At 35.6% G+C, this 19,099-nt stretch overlaps 1 protein-coding gene across 5 annotated transcripts; it reads right to left on the bottom strand.

Annotated features, from left to right (window-relative positions):
• Positions 1 to 1,497: 1,497 nt before the first annotated feature.
• Positions 1,498 to 16,702, bottom strand: LAF3 (Amidohydrolase family). Of its 5 annotated transcripts, none has more exons than XR_016051772.1 (14): positions 16,553 to 16,702; positions 15,989 to 16,090; positions 14,704 to 14,776; positions 14,094 to 14,200; positions 13,898 to 14,021; positions 12,491 to 12,685; positions 11,903 to 11,988; positions 6,245 to 6,352; positions 5,959 to 6,054; positions 5,559 to 5,657; positions 5,073 to 5,147; positions 4,018 to 4,149; positions 3,808 to 3,936; positions 1,498 to 1,818 (listed from the first exon to the last, which is right to left on the bottom strand). XR_016051772.1 is itself a non-coding variant. In XM_006854729.4 (14 exons), exons 1-14 carry the CDS (start codon positions 16,694 to 16,696, stop codon positions 1,644 to 1,646), a joined length of 1,632 nt encoding a protein of 543 aa, XP_006854791.3. In that variant the 5' UTR covers positions 16,697 to 16,702; the 3' UTR covers positions 1,498 to 1,643. The 5 variants fall into 5 exon arrangements, 2 of the variants coding, with proteins under 2 accessions (XP_006854791.3, XP_020529460.1); XR_016051775.1 differs by having other exon boundaries at positions 3,808 to 3,923; positions 5,559 to 5,692; XR_016051779.1 differs by having other exon boundaries at positions 5,559 to 5,692.
• Positions 16,703 to 19,099: the final 2,397 nt, after the last annotated feature.

Here is a 19,099-nt window from a genome sequence, read left to right on the forward strand (position 1 = left end):
GGGAGGAAGTGATTGAGGGGTCCGATGATATTTTTTTCCTAAGAATTAACGGCATTTGTAATGTAAAAATAAGTCAAGGAAAAATACTTAAAAACTTCCATGGCTACAGTGCTTTGCTCACAGCTTGTCATCGTCCGAGCTTTGCTCACAGCTTGTCATCGTCCGAATTTCATCTAATGGCCACAATTATCTGATAATGTTGAATCTTTAATATTTTTCTAAAAATTGATTTAATTAAAATTTGGTACGTTTGTATATTTACTTTCATGCACCAAAATAAAATATCAAAAAAAAATAAATACCGAAAAATAGAATGATCCAATACCCCTCAAATATTCAAAGGGTTAGTTTGGTTATTTTTATTATTGAGTTTTTTTTTTGTATTTTTGTTAGGTGAACTCAATGAGGTGTACACACTGTGTTCAACAAATCGAACTGGCCTTGGAAACCCACCAAGGGCCGATTCAACTAGTCTAACCAGGCAAGTCCCGGCCGGTCAAAAAAGTGGTAACAAAATAAAAAATATATATAAAAAAAAACTTATAAAATATGAAAAGTATATTTAAAGCATATGATTAAACAAAACAAATCCAAATGAAGTTGAAAATTAGTGAAACAATGGATTTTAAAAAATCGACCAGTACCCAGGGATATTTTTAAAATTTCTCAAAAATGATGGGAAAATATAAAAATAAGTATTTAGGACCAAAACACTTTCCCATCTTTACCAAATAATAAGTAAATTAAAAATATATATATTAAAAAATGCATTACAAACAAATCCCTTGTTTTTTGGGACTTTATATAATTTTTTTTTAAATACCTGGCCGGATCAACAAAAATGATCTAACCAGCCGATTGTGCGTTGAACCAGCCAGTATTCACACCCTCCAAATTTAAGGCTATCCTAGATGTAAGAAAATTATTAAAATTCAAACTTTATAGAAAAATTGTGATCATCAAATTATTGTAGAAACTTGTCCATCGGCCTTTTTAAGTCGTTTCTAAGTACTACTATCCAGTAAAAATGAAGTTACAGCTTCTCCTCCCCATACGAAAAGGTGCTCGAGCTCCTTACCTTACTTGAAGGGAAGCAACAATTCAAATGAAATGTTCACACCTGCAAATTTAGCCAACATAAGTCTCTCCAAGTAATAGATTTCCAATACGTACCCAACAAAATTAGGATGTTGCTATAAAATTTTCCCTCCGTAGGAGGGTGCTACCATTCTCATGGAACCTGCCCTGGGCCAGAAAATGCTTCACTCACTGAAAACATATTTTGTTTTGAATATGGCACTAAGTCCAACACTGAAACATCAGACTTACCACCACACAGATTAGGGAAATTTAAGGCTTTCATTTTCTCACCTCTCACTAGAATTACAAGTTTCATAATTGCTGTGTGCTGTACAATGAATATGCATCCTTAAAAGCTTTTATCACAATGTTTATATGGCCAACCAAAAAGAAAATACTTGTGAGAAGGACGATCTATTACAAGAAAATAGTCCTTCTATAGATAACAGACCTCCATGATCATTTCTACATGCTTACGGTGTACAATGGAGTTATTTATAACAAACAATAAAAATTTAAATTTGATAAAACTACATACACATGCTAGGCATTCGGAAATGGATTTAGGGATAGGCCTTCACACCCCCCACATATGTTGCCAAAACTGAGGCAGATACATGCTCCTCAAAATCAACCCAAGAATCTGATGATAAGACCACAAAATCTGCAAATTTCCCAGATGATAAAGAACCCAATTCATGGTCAAGGAAGCATGCATATGCAGCTGAAATGGTGTGCCTGCAACACCAAGAACGTTCCCATATTAGTGCCTATTCTATAAAATTAACGAAGATTAATCCTGGAAAAGAAGAAAAATAATTGCTTGTATCCCCATGAGCGCCAAACTCTTAAGGTCAACTTCATATAAATACCCAAGTAACTTTGTTGTGGGGGTATAACTTGATACTTACAATATATGCATTGATTATGTGCTAAGAAAAACTAATAATTAATAAAATTCAGCACATGGCCGCCATTCACATTACTTCAGAATTGGTGGAGAACAGTTCCAGCCATTGTGTTCCACATGGAGAAATCCCAAAACATGGCCTTTATTCTGTCTATCATATTAACAAGTTCAGATAGTTAAGCCTAAATAGAAAAAGGACGGATGGGATGACCATTGCACTACCAAGAAGAAACAAACAGAGGTTGCAGAGAGTTTTCATTCTATCATCTACTTGGTCTCTAATCTAGCCGTGTGTGTGTCTGATTTGAGGGTTACCCTCTTGAAGGTGCTAGTATTCACTCATGAGCACAACACAAAATTTAATTATATCAAGAGTGAGAATTTTATGATCTACTTTCACGTTCCCTCATGTAACTTCTCTTTCGGGTGAGTAAAACAAATTATAAAAACCATTATTTCACATCCTCTGATCTCAAGCAGAAAGGGACACCCTGAAGCATCTCCAAAACCTTCTTAGGGAATCACAAGTCCTTTGAGTGCATACAGATTACTACTGATAAAATAAAAAAAAACAAAAATCAGAACCCTAGCATTACATTAAATACAAAGGAAAAATGAAACAAGTGAGAGTGGTGTGTCTCAAGGGTTGACACGTGATGGATAAGCTGTCGGTACCAAACTCATAGGAACATATCTGATATGTGTCTTTTGCACATAAGACTTGAGAAGTGATCGTTATCCCATAGATGCAACATATTTTAAAATCCAATGGCATGATTCATCAAAGTCGTGTCCATAAGCACCCTAACAAAATGGAGTGGTTCAAAGGGAAAAATAAGCATATAGCTGAAATTACGAACTCTTAGTTTTGTTTATTCACTCTAATTAATATAATTATGCCCTCTGCTCTTCAAGAAATCTCTCGATGACTTTCTAAAATAAGTAAGCCTACAATGCTTCTGCATTTTTGTTGTCTTTCATGTCTAGAGTATAGTACAGAGGAGCTGGTGAAGAAACGCAGCACTAAAACAACTATGAAAAGTGGAGGGATAAACTGTTCTTATTCTTTATTTTTATTCAACTTTAAAGGATGTATATTATAGTTTGCTTTTAGGGGTTATTTCTAGGGTTTTTAGTTTTTAGGGATTTTAGGGGTTTTTATTTTTTTTTGTTTATTTCATGGGAACTATTTACAAGTACTATTCATGAGTACTATTCATGGGTACTATTTATAGGGGTAAATTTCTCATTACAAAATTTAAGTTAGGATATATAGGTCATTTTAATCATTGTATGGACATGTAATGTCCTTGGGCATTGAATTATAATAAATAAGGTGTGTGGGGCCTTAAAAGGGTCAATTCCACATGATTTTTAGAAATTAAAAAAGAGAAAAGCTTAGGCTTTTAGAATCCTAGCTTGGGTTTGGAAAAGAAACCCTAGGTTTCTTCAAATTGTGCTTTGTGTCTGGCTTGTTTCTTGCTGATTTTATTGTTCCCCCAAATTTCCCTGCATCAAAAAGAGACATTGTACAGTCCAGCAAATTAATACTTGCAATTTTATTTCACTATGTATGACAAGAATCCAATTGGTGGCCATCAAAATTGAAGTTCCTCCAGGTATTTTCAGAAACAAAACTACCTGTTTTTTAGCATCACAATTCAACCTAAACGTCTCAAGTTCCTAACATATCTCCACAGACGAATTGAGTCACATAAAATTAGTCCGAATTCAGTCGACTACAAGAAATTGGATGCGCTTGAACATTTCCTATCCAATTGAGAGAAAAGGTCTATCATCGGTGAAGAAATTCATACGCAATTAAGGCCTCATTTAAAGTGACACGTTCAAATGGAATCCACGGCTTCTCCCATCCAGGAGGCATTCTCTTCACAGCTACATTGATTCCAGCCAACGGGTCAATGTCTGCAACCTGAATATAAGAACTGAATGTTAATTTAGTCCAGCAAAGCACTCATTCTGGTTTCAAATTATCAAAAGGCCATACCAACAGTCAGAATGCTTACTGGCCAATCTGAACCGAAAGCCAGCCGTGCATTGCTTGATAATAATGAATGGAAAAGATATGATTCTGCATATGCCCTGTCTTGCCCTAGCTTATTTGCAGCACTGTTAGCATCATCCATGAGGTGTTCCGGCTGTCAAAATTGCAGTTCATAACATCAAGCAGGACTAAATACACATTTTCAACCCGTAGATACTTTTTGAGTCAACATGAATCACCCACTTGCCTTGTCTTATTAATGGAAAACTCAGATGCACCCGAGTTTTTGTCTATATATAATTTTTTATGGGGTGTGGTTTGTATAGAGCCAAGGCTCTAAACAATCAAAGTAAAGCGCACCTTCAAATAGTATCAAGAAATGTGACTTCAATACTGGAAATCTTTGTGATAGCCTTAAAATATATTTTCATCTTTAATTATAAAATTTAAAGCTTCAAAAATAGTGCAGATCGAGCAGATCTACGAAAACTTGAAAATTTTGAAAATTGACGGTCCAAAAATGTGTTACAAGATGCCTTATTTCCAAAAGTTGAAATCCATTCACTATTTCCAAAACTTGAAATCCATTTTTTTCTTATGTCCATGCATCTTGATGTCGAGATGATCAATTTGAAGATATTTGGGCAACAAAACAACTGTTCTAGTGAAAGTTTTGAGGTGGGCTGTAATTTGATTGTTTAGAGCCTCGGCTATACATAAAATTTTTTGGTTTTTATTTGACAACAAAATGACATTTCGTAATGTGGTAATAAAGTAGTTTAGAGTTGTAGATAACTGATGAGTTAGGTTCAAATCCCATCACAGAGACTTCTTATTTAAAAAATAAAATAAAAAAAAAATTTAAAAACTCATCTGAACTTTTCCGAGTTAGCTGTTTAACTCAATGATGCAACGTGGTATCAGTAGTGACCAAGTCCATCACCAAGTATGGGTTCTTGAACATTGATATCAAGAAAACACCAAGAAATTTTCTCTTCAAGAAAAGAGAGTGAACTGAAATGACAACAAATGCAGGGAGGCAAGAGTGATCATTCATTGATATATGAATTTGAATACCTGCACAGAAGCAATGACCCCTTGTTTACCAAAACGACTCACTGACTCTGGCAACAAATGCTGAGCATGCTCAATCTGTAACAGTTAAGTTCACATTACACATAGGATTTGGATATCAAAATGTTCTGTTTGATCTGAAACAACTAAGTTCACGTTACACATAAGATTTGGATATCAAAAATCTCTATTTCATCCCTCCCTCCCTCCATCCCTCCCTGGATTTGGATATCAAAATGTTATGTTTGATCTGAAACAGTTAATTTCACATTACACATAGGATTTGGATACCAAACTATTCTGTTTGCTCCCTCCCTCCCAAACCAAACCCCACCTCCCCCCCAACAGAACCCAAAACACCCTAAAGAAATGAAACAAACAATATGAGGAACAAAACATAAGTTTCTGTGTGCCCATAGAAAATGGGGTGTAACTGTAGCAAAATATGCACTGCAATCACAATATATTTCAAGTATCAGATAGTCATACCCTAAATCTCCTGTCTCTGAATCCATTGGTGGCTATCAAAGCTTCATTCAAGTCTAGGATCAAGTCATTAGCTTTATCACCAATGGCATGAATAGCAACCTAAGATGATACCAACAAAAGGTACATAGTATTAACTATCGTTAGGGAAGGTATATCATATTCCAAAGCAGTATGGTACATCATACCCCAAAGGGGCATCCACCAAAAACGGTGGAGATTAAATGTAATAGGGCCACTGGTACAATTATTCAGCTATATTTAATCTCACCCATAGGAAGGTGGACTGATGGTGAATGTCCCTTTGGGGTACTGCATACACTACTTGAAAGGATTATGGCACATTCAGATTAAAACAATTGTACACAACAACAGGGGATTATTTTCTGGACACCACAAGTACCTGAAGTCCTGATTTGTCTGCAAGAATACTGTTGTTTAGAAGCCAGTCTGAATTTGTCACCTGAAGCCCATAATTGGTGGGTTCATCCACATAAGGCTATAGACAACCATGATTACATCTTATATTAGTTAAAGAACGCTTGCCAAAAGAGACTAACTATGGGCTGAGATATCATACACAATATTCCAACTTTATATCATGCACAGTCTATGAAATAATGAAAATAAGTACGTAAAGGGGAATCAAAGAAAAACCACTTAGCAGTAAATAATGCAAGTTATATCACCTCATAGAACAATGCACTGTTGGAGCCTAATGATCCATCAGCGAATGCTTTGACACCTCCCAGAAAGAGCCACTGACTCAGAGCCCGGCCTGTGTGTTTCAAAGTATCCTGACAAAAATGACAAAACAACTAACACAACTTAAAATTGGAATTTCAAGGAAATATATCTTTTGGTGACTGAGAGGAAAAAGCATGTAAGATACATAAACTTCCGAGATATATCAAAGTACGGTGTCATGAGGAAAACAGTTTATAGGATGCTCTCATGTCATACTCAATGCTGCAACTTACAACAACCTCTATTTCCTCTATTTTTCGAAAGTAACAAAGTGTATCGCATTGAGATTCTATAAAGGTAAATAGGTACAGAATTGGGACTCAAAACAAAAAGAGTCTCGATCAGTGTCAGTTACTATACAAAATTGGGTTTTTGGCCCTGTTGAAAAGAGCAAGGGTGGCCCAAGTTAAAGAGGTAATTTGCCAAATTACAGATAGGCTAGAAGCATGTACTCCACTCTTGGCTGGGGTATTAGCTCCTGCATTTGCTTCTTTCTAGGTGGGTATGAAGGACACCTGGAGTGAGAAGGATAACTGAAAATTTGCCTTGAAAAAAATGCTCCAAGCTCCATGGGCACAGAGGACCCCGGTGGGCCCACCTTGTAACATTTGTGAGTCCCTTCAAGGAAAAGTTTGGTACCCTGACTTTGATATAAAAGCGTAAGTCCAGTGAGGAGTGCAAGTGTCTCAGCCAGCATAGAGGCCGCCAATAGTTGATAAGATTTCGCCAAGGGAATTTCTGAACACTCAAAACCCTAACCAGATAGGCCTGGGTTTATCAAAGTTTAATTCAATCACATTTGGCCAGGTGGATTCAGAGAGAGGATCCACCTATATCTGTGGGTTTGTAACAATTACTATTGCTCCAGTCTTGCAAGGCCAGTGGAGAAGTACCTGGAGAACACCTTGCAAGATAGGGGCCAAGAGATAACGAATGACCATTGACGTGATACAGTCAAGGAGCCTGGACACCCTTAGCTCCGTGCCTTGGAAGATTCTTCTGTTCTGCTCTGGCCATAGAGCCCAGAGTATCACCAGCATAAGTCGCCAAAGTAGCTGGCATGTTTGGGGGAAAGGCTGAGAACAATAACTTTGGAAGAACATTACAGTGTAGGGTAAGATGACGCAATACAGGCCAAGAAGCTTGAGGAAGGATTACCAGACCGGCGAGGCGACCTTGCAATGGATGAAGAAGTGGTTAATAGATACCCTTTTTAGCATTGAACAGCAATTGGAAAGAAGCAACCACCTCCTTTGATGTGATCAACGGTTTGGGTTTTATTTAGGCCCAGTAACCACTTAGGCCTGGATGTTGGGTGGCACCAAGATAGACCACACCCTTCTAGCTGTGGGTGGGTCTAGGTTTAAGGGAAAAGGTACCTTACAGAAGGAGGACACAGAATTTTCCTCCTGGTGTGCGACTGCACACTATTTTGTCCCTTCCTCAGTATGGTATGAATCATGCATTTAGAGTCTCCATGAAATTGAGAAGTTATACTTCTGCATCATTTAGGTTCTGCTGAAATAGGGCAATCCATGCTATTGTGCCCATCTACTATTTCAAATGGATTGGCTATGGTGGGCTTCTTGGTAAGCGGCAATTGTGAAGCGTCTAGGGAAGGATGATTCAAGGGTACTGTCACCAGTCCAATTATCCCTCCAAAACCTTGTGAGGTCACCCCTAGTTTTGGAAGCGAATGGGCAGGAAAGCTCTGTTTTACATTGCTGGTTGCCTTCTATGCTCCAGATGATCTCGCTGTGGTGGTGCATTTGGGAAACTAACCCCAAGTATCAATATCATAGCGATGCTAAATTCTGACCGCCGTAGATGGTCCTGGTGGCTGGCAACATGCCACCACCACTTGCCAAGGAGGGTGGTAGTGGTTTCATTCAGCCTCCCGATACCTAGGTGTCTACCTATTAGGCAAGAAGACTTTGTCCCACTTGACAAGGAGGTACTTGTGGAAGTTCCCAGTGCCACTCCAAAGGTAATTCTTTATCAAACTTTCCAGCTTTCAAACGATATAGATAGGCACACTAATCAGGTACATTTGGAAGATAGGGATGCTAGCTAGAGTTGCCATGAGAAGAGTCATGTGGCCCACAAAGGAGAGTGTGGGAGACTTGATGCAGTTACATGTACTACTTATTATAAATTTTCACCAGTTTGTACAAATATAGACACAAGATCTTCCACTAAAACCCATGTATCGCCTTGTTCTTAAACCTGCCTCCTCCAGCATTTTACCGTGAGAAACTCGACTCAAAAAGAAATACCAGAAATATAACTTGCCTAAGGAAAACCTGAACTCATGTTCCAAAATAGGCACTCCAAAGCAGCTGAATTCTACAGAAGACTAGAAAATCTGCCTCGAAACACCCTCTTAGACATGGCACACACCATCAAATCTCCTAGTTTGATGGCACACCACTACAGCAGACTAATTCACTTCTTCTCTCTGACTTAGGTGTGTTTCAAAGGTTAGAAGTCTCTGCGTGCAAGGCTTCCCCTCCCTCTCTTCTTAAATCTCTCAAGAAGGAAAGAGAACACACGAAACCCTAGAACCACCCATTTCTATTCAGAAGATGGAATTGATGCATAAAGAGATGGGTACCCTTTATATAGAGATCTATAGGGCTAGAGAAGAAAACAAATCTACTAGTTTCCATTAGATTCAGGAGAGTGATGGCGTTAAAGAGCTTTCTCAAATGTCCATCCATGCTCAGCCATCATGAATTACAGGTGGATCTTGTACCATTATCCTTATGAGAAATCCTACTTCCAACAATCGTCCAATTATATTTGTGTTCTATTTGGAAGCTCCTATGAGAATTCCTAACTATAATTAAATCCCACAATAATTAAATTCTAATTTAACAAGGAACCTCTTTAAATCCAACAAATTTATTTTTATTTAATCACCCTTAAACTATTTTAGAATTTCACTTTAGAGGAGCAATTTAGGGTTCATGCATAATCCAAGGGGACCAACCTTATTCCACACGTTCTCTCGTGGTGGTATGCCAAGGAGCACTCCAGACAAGTGGGACCGATTTGAACTCTAAAACTTAGTGTGTGGCCCTACTTGAGTCGCAAAACTATATGAAAGCTCCATGGAATAAAACCATGCCCCATCTCTCCACACCATTTTATAACCACCTTAATTAACTCCAAACTTGTCCATTTTAAAAACAGAAGTTATTGATATTAATCCACAAATAACCTTTTTAATACCAAAAGACACTTCATATAATTTATATTATTAGATGAAGAAAATTGAATCGTCTTTATTCTCTTGAAAAATATATGGGTTTTGAAATTTATCAAATTCAACCTAGGGCAAAAAATCAAATAGTTCAAATTTCATGTGTTTTTTGATAAATTTCCCTTCCAAATATAATCCAACAAGGATTTTCAAGATTATTTTACAGCAAAAACAAATTTGTATTTGATCAACCTTTAGATATTTTAGAATTATGTATCACTTTAAAGGCTTAATTTGGGCTTCATGCATTATCCAAGGGCATCCACCTTATTTCACATGATTTCTCTAATGGTAGCATGCCACATGGCACCCCCAAACAGTGGGGCACAAGGAACTCCTAAATTGCTTGCATGCACCCTCCTTGAGTTGCAAAACCGTGTGCAAGCCCCATGGAACAGAGCCATGTCCATCACCTTCCTCCACACGGTTCTATAACGACCTTAATTGCCCCTCTGACGAAACAACTAAGTCCAAAATAGTCCATTTCTAAAGCAAAATATTCCATGAATAACCTTGTTGTAAACCCGGAAAAAAACACTTCATATAAATAAGGTGATTAAACAAAGAAAATTGAATAAAGAAAATTAAATCATTTTTACTCTACTTAAATCAATGGAACTAAACCCTCAACCAAGCATTCCATGACTACCCCATGACCAAAACTAAACCCTAAATTAATCCACCAGCCCTTGAGCCATATGTCTCCCATGCAAGGGGCTCATGCTTGGCCTATTAAAGCTAGCCAAGGCATAGAAATGTCAGTCTACAAATAGTTATAGATTCCAAGTGCACTCCCCAAGAACAAGTTTAGGTTCCACTATGCAGACCAAGAATACTTGTCCAGGAGTCCCTAGGTTTCCTCCTTGTTTATCTCAGGAAAAATGCATGCTAATGGTCACATCAACCCAGCAATCTCCAGGATCATGATGGTCCATGGCAACTAGCACCATGCATGCTGTGTACGATTTCATTGCCAAGGTTTTCAGGCACTTGTCCACATAAACTCATCTACATCCTACGCCACATGAGCCTCTTTCATCTTCTTACCACAAACTACCTACAACCGTGGCTATGCCAACCTCAACAGGATACTCATGGACCCTCTGCAGCTATGTGCATCATGGAACAAACCACAAACAGCCCAGGGTGTGGGTTCACTCATCTAGACAAGGCCTTGCTGCATGCCAAACTGAGAATGATGGAGCACCATGTCCAAGATAAAGCCCAGCGCCCTGCTCATGCCCTGCTCTAGCTAGCCAAGTAGAGCAACACCCCAACTCAAAGAGTAATCAATAAAACATAAAAGCATGAGGACACAAACATGTGGAACAAAAAACAGAGCTTAATCCAAGAACTAAGTGTATGAACATTTAAGGCCGCAAAAACCCAGGAGAAAAATCTGGTAGGGGAGCTCAAAACATCTCAACAAGAGCCATAAGTTTTGAATGTGTTCAGGATTAGCCCTGCAAAACATTATGGTATTGTCTGTGTATTGCAGATTAGATATAGCTAGACCATTCTGAGAGCAACTGAATCCAGATCTGCTTTTAAAATGAGACAAGTATCATAAGCATGCAATGTGAAGGACATGCTGGAAGCCTACTGACTCAAACTCTAGTCATATATTGTATGAAAGATCCAAATGTGGCATTCTAGCCTAGTGTTAATAGAGAAATGCTCATGTACCGTCTCCCAAACAGTGAATTGCTATGGAATGATTTGTCTTCATAGCATCTGTTTCAAGTACTTTATGTCTATTCCACTCGTTTGAATCTAGTTCTTCTACCATTTCCAATATTTTGCTACCAGATTTAGTAGTTGGATCTCGATCCCAAATTTTAAAATTTATGAAACTTGCCATTAATGCAGATGATTTTAAAAAAAAACTAAGCTTTTTAGCGGCTCTTGGAATGTTTAAGAAGAACCAAATTATCAGACATCTTTTAGAGATCTATTTTTGAGAGCCATGACAAGCTTTTCTTCTTTTCCAGATGGCTTTGTGGGGTCACCCATCTCTCCATCATTCTCACACAAGCATGCCAAACTTCAGTACTATGGTTGGATTTGGTAAACAAGCGCTAGTTTAAAAGAACTGTAGAGCCTTCCCAAGTTTGCATTTCACTTTACCACCATCAAAAATAAAAAAATAAAACTGAAATGGTTTGCTTTTAGTTTACATTAAATAAAGAGTTACTTCTATTTTAAATATTCAGAAAATTATCGAAAGTTTGATAGTTGTAAAATAGGTATGCCAAGGAGCATAAAAGAGAGGAAAATGACAGAAGGATTTAGCAGAAAGAACAAAAAGATTTAGCAGAAAGGATGCTTGACATACAACCAAGCGAGACCATGTCGCCATAGGAAAAAATAAGCAAATCCTGATAAGCATATTCCCAGTAGAATCAGCCCAGCTGTAAACATCTGTTAAATAAAACAGACCCAAAGCATGCTTAAGTCAATAGTTTGAAGCAATTAGAAGAATATATATGTTTCCATGAAATAATTTTTTTCATCAAAGAATTTCGCATCTGCACTATATAAACTGCAATTCGAAGAATATATTTATTTTCCATGAAATAATTTTTTCATCAAAGAATTTTGCATCTGTACTATATTGACAATTTTTTTACCACATAAAAATTAAAGGAAGGAATGAGGAAAGAGGTGCTGTTGTCAAGGGTTCTTTCCCATTTATACATATAACTTTAAATGCCTGCTATTTTATTATCATCCCTCAGTTAACATGTTTGTTTTGGGTACCCTTGGGCATTAGGATTAACATATGTATGGTTATTAATCAAGAAAAAATATATCTTTTTGGGCAAGTTAAGAGAAAAGAGAGAGAGAGAGAGAGAGAGTATTGCATCACAGAAACTAGCATTCTTCAAAAATCAGGGTAACATGAGGTTTAAAGTAGTTTTACCTTTAAAATCCTCCCATGACAGTTCTATTGATACACCAGGATAGAATCTACCAAGATCAACTACTGTTGTCACTCCCCTACTAAGGGCAAATCTGCTTGCTCTTAACATGGCATTCCTCCTCTCAATGATTGAGATCTCAGGTATACAATTAACGACGAGCTTCATGGCAGAATCAACCAGCAATCCAGTTGGTTCTAAGAAAACAGATAACATAAAAAACCTTTCTAATTCTAGAATAAATTCATAATTGATGCAATCATAGGTTCCATTACAAAGATTCACTTCAGCAGATTCCATATTCATGGTACACAGGCCATGCATATCAATGCTATGCATTTAAAATAGAGCTTTTAATGAAAAAAGGTAAAGGTAAGATGATCATTTACCAATTTGTAAAACATTGAACATGTAAACAATTAATCAATAGGACTTTCAGAGAGAAATCAGTAATATATTTAGCACAAAGAGTTAAGATCACTAGCAAGTTTCTAGAGAACATAGTTAATAGAAGATTCTCCAAATGACAATGTCTGGGGGGACAAGACTTTATTTTCAACCAAAGTAGTTGAAGGCAGACTCAACTTCTATTTGCTCCAAAAAGTTGCTTTTGGACTCCCTTTGGTAGTCACGGCATAAGAGGCTTCAAGTCCCTGTTAACTTATGCCTCCCAAAAAACAAGGCACAACAAAAATCATAACATCCTTGTTCTCATAACTGGACCATAAAAAGTTGCATTGCAATTTAAAGGAACGTAATTAAGTTATTAACTGATGCAATGCAGTTTCAAAGAGCATAATCAAGTAAAAGCAAGTGATTCAGAGTTATAATGAACAATCAAATCAAAGAACCTAGCAATCAATAAATACCTTGATTGGAACTTGAGACATGTTATGATAAAGGTATTATTACTTAAAAATTCATAAAAACTAGTACAAGCTTTTATGAATTAAAATAAAAAATTTATTCAGCATAAACTACCATTTATAAACCACAGTTCTAACACTCAGAATCAGGTGTTGGATCAGACCTATACTTACCGACCTTGATCGGCCAAATTGGGCAATCTTGGATCAGCCACATCAGTGATCCAATAGAAAATTAGAAAGAAAAGGGAAAAGAATAAAAAACGATTGCTTTCCCATCTATAATATGTTTGTTTGATGATTTAAATCATAAAACAAACATAGTATAGATGGAAAATTATGCAAATTAGAGGGAATAGGGCTGATTCCCAATACTGATTGGAAATCAGCTAGGATATCCTCCGATTCCGATCCATCAGCGAGTTTTGGACCACTGACCTAAACAAAAACAACTATATTTTGAAAAGTCACATATCGAACAGTGGGAAAACAAAAATGGTAAAAAATTTCAAGAAATTACGGTCAAAATATGTGACATGGTACCTCCATCTGCAGTTCTAATTATACTTCCACCTACTGGATCTTGTGTGTACTTAGAAACTCCAGCATTCCTAAGTGCCACTGAATTGGTCAATCCCATATGGCCATCCATCCGTGATAGCCAGACCTGCAAGTGATCTTGTCATAAAATAATGGGCAACCCGTGGTAATTGTCCACCATTGAAGTGGGAACTCTTACAGGATTGTTGGGTGTGATATCATCAATCCAAGATACTGTAGGTAAGTCTCCCCCCCAAAGATCATTATTCCACCCACCACCCAAGACCCAAGAATCCTTTTCTTTCCCTAGAGAACATTACAAAAATTATCTTGTCAGTGACAATATAAAAGAGCAGGTCAATGAAAGCAGAACTCCAAAGCAAAAAAAGAGAATGCAAGTAACTATTTCTTTAAGAAATTTTTTTTCAGGATATAGAATTGAGTTACAGATTACATTCACATTGTGCAATTCAGCCAACCATTGATATGCCTTCTTTAACTCCTAGCGCGCACATTGGAGCAAGACAAGGCCCCATATAGACACCTACTTTAGCATACTTGATTCCCTTCACTCACTAATTGTTTATTATTTTTTGAGAAGTGATAATTCTAATAGAGAAGGAAACAGACAAGATAATAAAATGCATCTAGATTGGTAAAAAATGTCTCAGAGAATTACTCATAGTCATGTAAGAAATCTCAAAGAACTATCCTAATTGAACCAAAGGCCAATGGAAGCCACTTATCATATAATACCTAATTCTAATGAGAAATTTTCCTTCTTGGAAAAGAGTGCTACCAAAAGTTACCTTTTGTAGCTTCCTTGACCTTTGATGCAAACTCATCTTTGCTTTTCACACCATGTAGTTCCACCTGTGCCATCTGCTTTTAAACAAATAAATACAATAGCATTCGAATCAATAATGAAACATTGCAAGTTTGTCAAATTTGCAAAGCCCCAGCGAGTTCAGTCGTTAGTGCAACATCAAAGCCCTCGTTGTTGAGGGCTTTTTGCTGCTGCCCAAAAGCCGCTTTGCGAGTGCTTTTGGGGAGAGCACTTAGACAAAACACTTTGAGTCTCAATAGAAGCATACTCCTATAGAAGTTTAAAAAACAACAGCTAGAAGTAGAACAGGATGCATTGTGTAGAGCAGGCTATTGAGTTAACATGTCAGCTAAATTTTTCAAACAAATCCAACTGAAGCATATATATTGAGGCCATGAAGATCATTAGATAACACACAAATGGATCAACTTATGAAAAAACTCAATTGTAACCTCAAACGTGTCTTGGATCAAAATGATAAAAGTAATTGTTGAAATGTGATGTTAAGTTTTTGTGTGCAGAACTGTGCTATCGCATCCATATTTAAATTGGGGAAACTAAAGGAATCCAAGTGTCATGCTGCATTCATATTTCCCTCTATAATTAGATCATGCAATGACAAGTTTTTACCACATAAAGTTATCAATTTCGAATATTGTTTGTAAACTGACAATGGATTGCTGTTGCTAAAACTCCTTATTCTATACTCTTTGTTTTTTTGCTTTCAGCGCTTTGACTTTTGTCTTCAATAGATAAGAGGTCAATATCCTCAATGAAATGAAATCATCTTCTGCCCTGCGTGCAAATGAACTCTTGAGATCACCCATGTTTTACGCTGTCAAAGCACCAACATATATTTTTCTCGTATGGAAAAATAACTAATAATGCACAACACAGATATATTTTTCAAGTTTAATGGTTGATATGGCCAACATAGGTTCAATTTATATACTTGGATCAAAGTTGGGTTCTGTACCACTTAATATGGAAATAATAGGAAATCTGAAGAATGGGCTCAATACATAATGAACATGTTCTCCATTGCAAAATCAGATTTTGACCCTACGATTCAATTCATTACGCATTGAAGAGCACAATAGATAGAGAAAACGCTATCCCACGAGAAAAAAAAAGGAAAGGGAAATTCGACATCCACCTCCTTTGGCAACTAGTAGTAAAAGAAAACAAGTTAGGACCTGCAAGCTTCAAAAACTGAACTTGTTCTAACTTCTAATTGATAACTAGCAAGCTTAGCAACATCTCACAACCTGCAAGCCTCCAGGAATAAAGTGTACATGCGAGTCAATAAATCCAGGAACCACCACTTTCCCTTTAATATTCAGTTGTTGAGTCCCATGGCCTATGAAATCCTGAAACACAGAATCATACTGATATTATTAATCACAAAGAACAATGACAACATCTGCACACCAAGAGAAGTAAAGACGAACATCGTTTCCATGATTTAACAAATTTACTAAAAAGAAACCAGATACAATATTATCATTCAACAAAGTTATTAAGAAAAAATGCACCCAATTCCATGATTCAACAAGTTTCCTGTAAAGTACTGCTTCATAAAACTTATTGCAAATTATAAACGAAGACAATTAAAAACCATTCAAATTAAACAAAATGCACAAAGATGAATTGGGTTGTTTTGAGTAACAAAGCAGGTTCAAATTCCAATATTTTCCACCATAAAATCCTTAAAAAATAAATAACATTATAGAATATGAATTGGGTTGTACTGGGTTTGAGCCCCCCGCATGATTCTCAACTAAATGAAACATTAAGAAAAAAGGAATTGGGTTGGTTTATCATCAACCCACCTGGACAGAGGAATAATTCCCAACATGGAGAATCCTGCTATCTTGAATGGCCATGGCTTCAGCAAAAAGAAGAGAGTGATGGCTTGTAAATATGGTGGCATTTGTGACTACCAAATCCGCAACCTTGGAATGGGTTCTTCTCATTAGAACTCGAGGTACCCATGTAGCTGTAAAACACCATTTATTTGTAAGGAACAAAAGAATGCAAGACCAAGACCAAGACCAAGACAAAAGACACATTTACAGAGAGAGAGAGTATTCACATGAGTGTTTTAGTAAGATGGCGATTGCGGCAGTGAAGCAAATGGAGAATAGGAACAAAAAGCTTCGAACTTCCATTAAGCAAGGAAGGGGCATGACGAGACTTGCAGTGGATTTGCGCGTTTTGCCGAAAAGATTCTACCGTCCCCGTGGGAGCTCACTAGATTCGCTGTAACTTTTTGGGTTCATATAAAAAAATTTGGTAAATGATATAATGCAAGAGTATAATGTACCCGCACTTCTAAAAAATCATAGTTTTGGAATATGTACGATCCAATGGTTAAAAAAGCGGATTAATGACCCGGACAAACGTCTCAAAAACCGATTAAAATAGGTGAATCGGCGATTCGGATAAAAAATCGATTAAATGGGTCAGATTAAAGCTTTAAAATAATTTGAAAAGATTATTAAAATTCATTATAAATATTATTTTTTAAGAATTCAATAAGAAATAAAGGTACTCCATTAAGAATTTTCATTTTTTTATGTGAATATACGAATATTGATATGTTCTTTCCCTGCATGAGCTAGTATTTACCATTTAATTTACATCACACAAAAGAATAAATATAAAATTATTATGGAATAAGTATATCCACATACATGGACTATAATAAAGCATACAATTAGTAATATACGAGCTAAAAATAAAATGACAGGCGACATTGTTCTTCTTCTTAGTCACGCTGGTACTATTGATTGAATTCGTTTGACAATTCATTGATTCGATCTAAAAACGAATCCTTGATATTAGTGATAATATGTTGGGGCAGTTCATGTAGTTATATTTGTTGTTATTTGTTATTGCAAAATACTTCTATTGACAATAATATTTTCGTACATATCAATTACAAACAAACAGGATAATATAATAAAAAATGTAAGTTCCAAATATGGCGACAACTCAATTATCAAGAACATACATTTTTTGCATTAAAAATTTAATAATAAAATTGAAAATATGCAAGATAATATAATTGTCATACATGACACGATTTTTTTACAATGATATTCACTTTAATTCCTCGCAATAATACAATTTAACAACATGTATTTTTTGCGTTCAAAATTTTATAAATTGAAAATACATTTTTAATGAAAAATTACATTAAAAATATAATACAGTTTTGCATTAGAAATATAATAACATGTATATTTTTGTATAAATATTCTATCAACATGCAATTTTTTCAACAAAAACTTTAACAATAAAAATTAAAAATATGGTTTAATACCTCATGATAATCAAAACCTGGTCACTATTTTCACATCTTTTCGGAAAATCACGATTTTTCAAAAAAAATCGATCATGTACTAAAAAAAAATAAAAAAATAAAAACAATTCTTCACAGAGCCACCTAACATCAGTCATTCCAACTCAAAAATACATTAACAACAAATTAAAAAAATACAATTGAATTAAAAATATAATAACATGCATTTTTTTGCATAAATAATCTATCAACATACAATTTTTTCAACAAAAATTTTAACAATAAAAATAAAAAATATGGTTTAATACCTCATGATAATCAAAACCTAGTCACTTATTTCACATCTTTTCGAAAAATCACGATGTTTCAAAAAAATCGATCATGTATTAAAAAAAAAAAAAAAACAATTCTTCACTAAGCCACCTAACATCAGTCACTCCAACTCAAAAATGCATTAACAACAAATTAAAAAAATACAATTTTGCATTAGAAATATATTAGCATGCATTTTTTTGCATATATAATCTATCAACGTACAATTTTTTCAACACAAACTTAAACAATAAAAATTAAAAATATGGTTTAATACCTCATGATAATCAAAACCTGGTCACTATTTTCACATCTTTTCGGAAAATCACGATTTTTCAAAAAAAATCGACCATGTATTAAAAAAAAAAACAAATAAAAACAATTCTTCACAGTGCCACCTAACATCAGTCATTCCAACTCAAAAATGCATTAACATCAAATTAAAAAAATACAGTTTTGCTCTAAAAATATAATAACATGCATTTTTTTGCATAAATAATCTTTCAATATGCAATTTTTTCAACAAAAACTTTAACAACAAAAATTAAAAATATGGTTTAATACCTCATGATAATCAAAACCTGGGCTCGATTTTCACATCTTTTAGGAAAATCATCATTTTTCAAAAAATTCAATCATGGATAAAAAAAAATAAAAAAAAAAAAGTACATCAAACTCAAACAATAAATATTAAAAATATGGTTTAATACCTCATGATAATCCAAACCTTGTCACTATTTTCACATCTTTTCGAAAAATC

This window comes from Amborella trichopoda, chromosome 1 (assembly GCF_054954075.1).
Source record: "Amborella trichopoda isolate Santa Cruz 75 chromosome 1, AtrichopodaSantaCruz75HAP2 v2.0, whole genome shotgun sequence".
Lineage (NCBI taxonomy): Eukaryota > Viridiplantae > Streptophyta > Magnoliopsida > Amborellales > Amborellaceae > Amborella > Amborella trichopoda.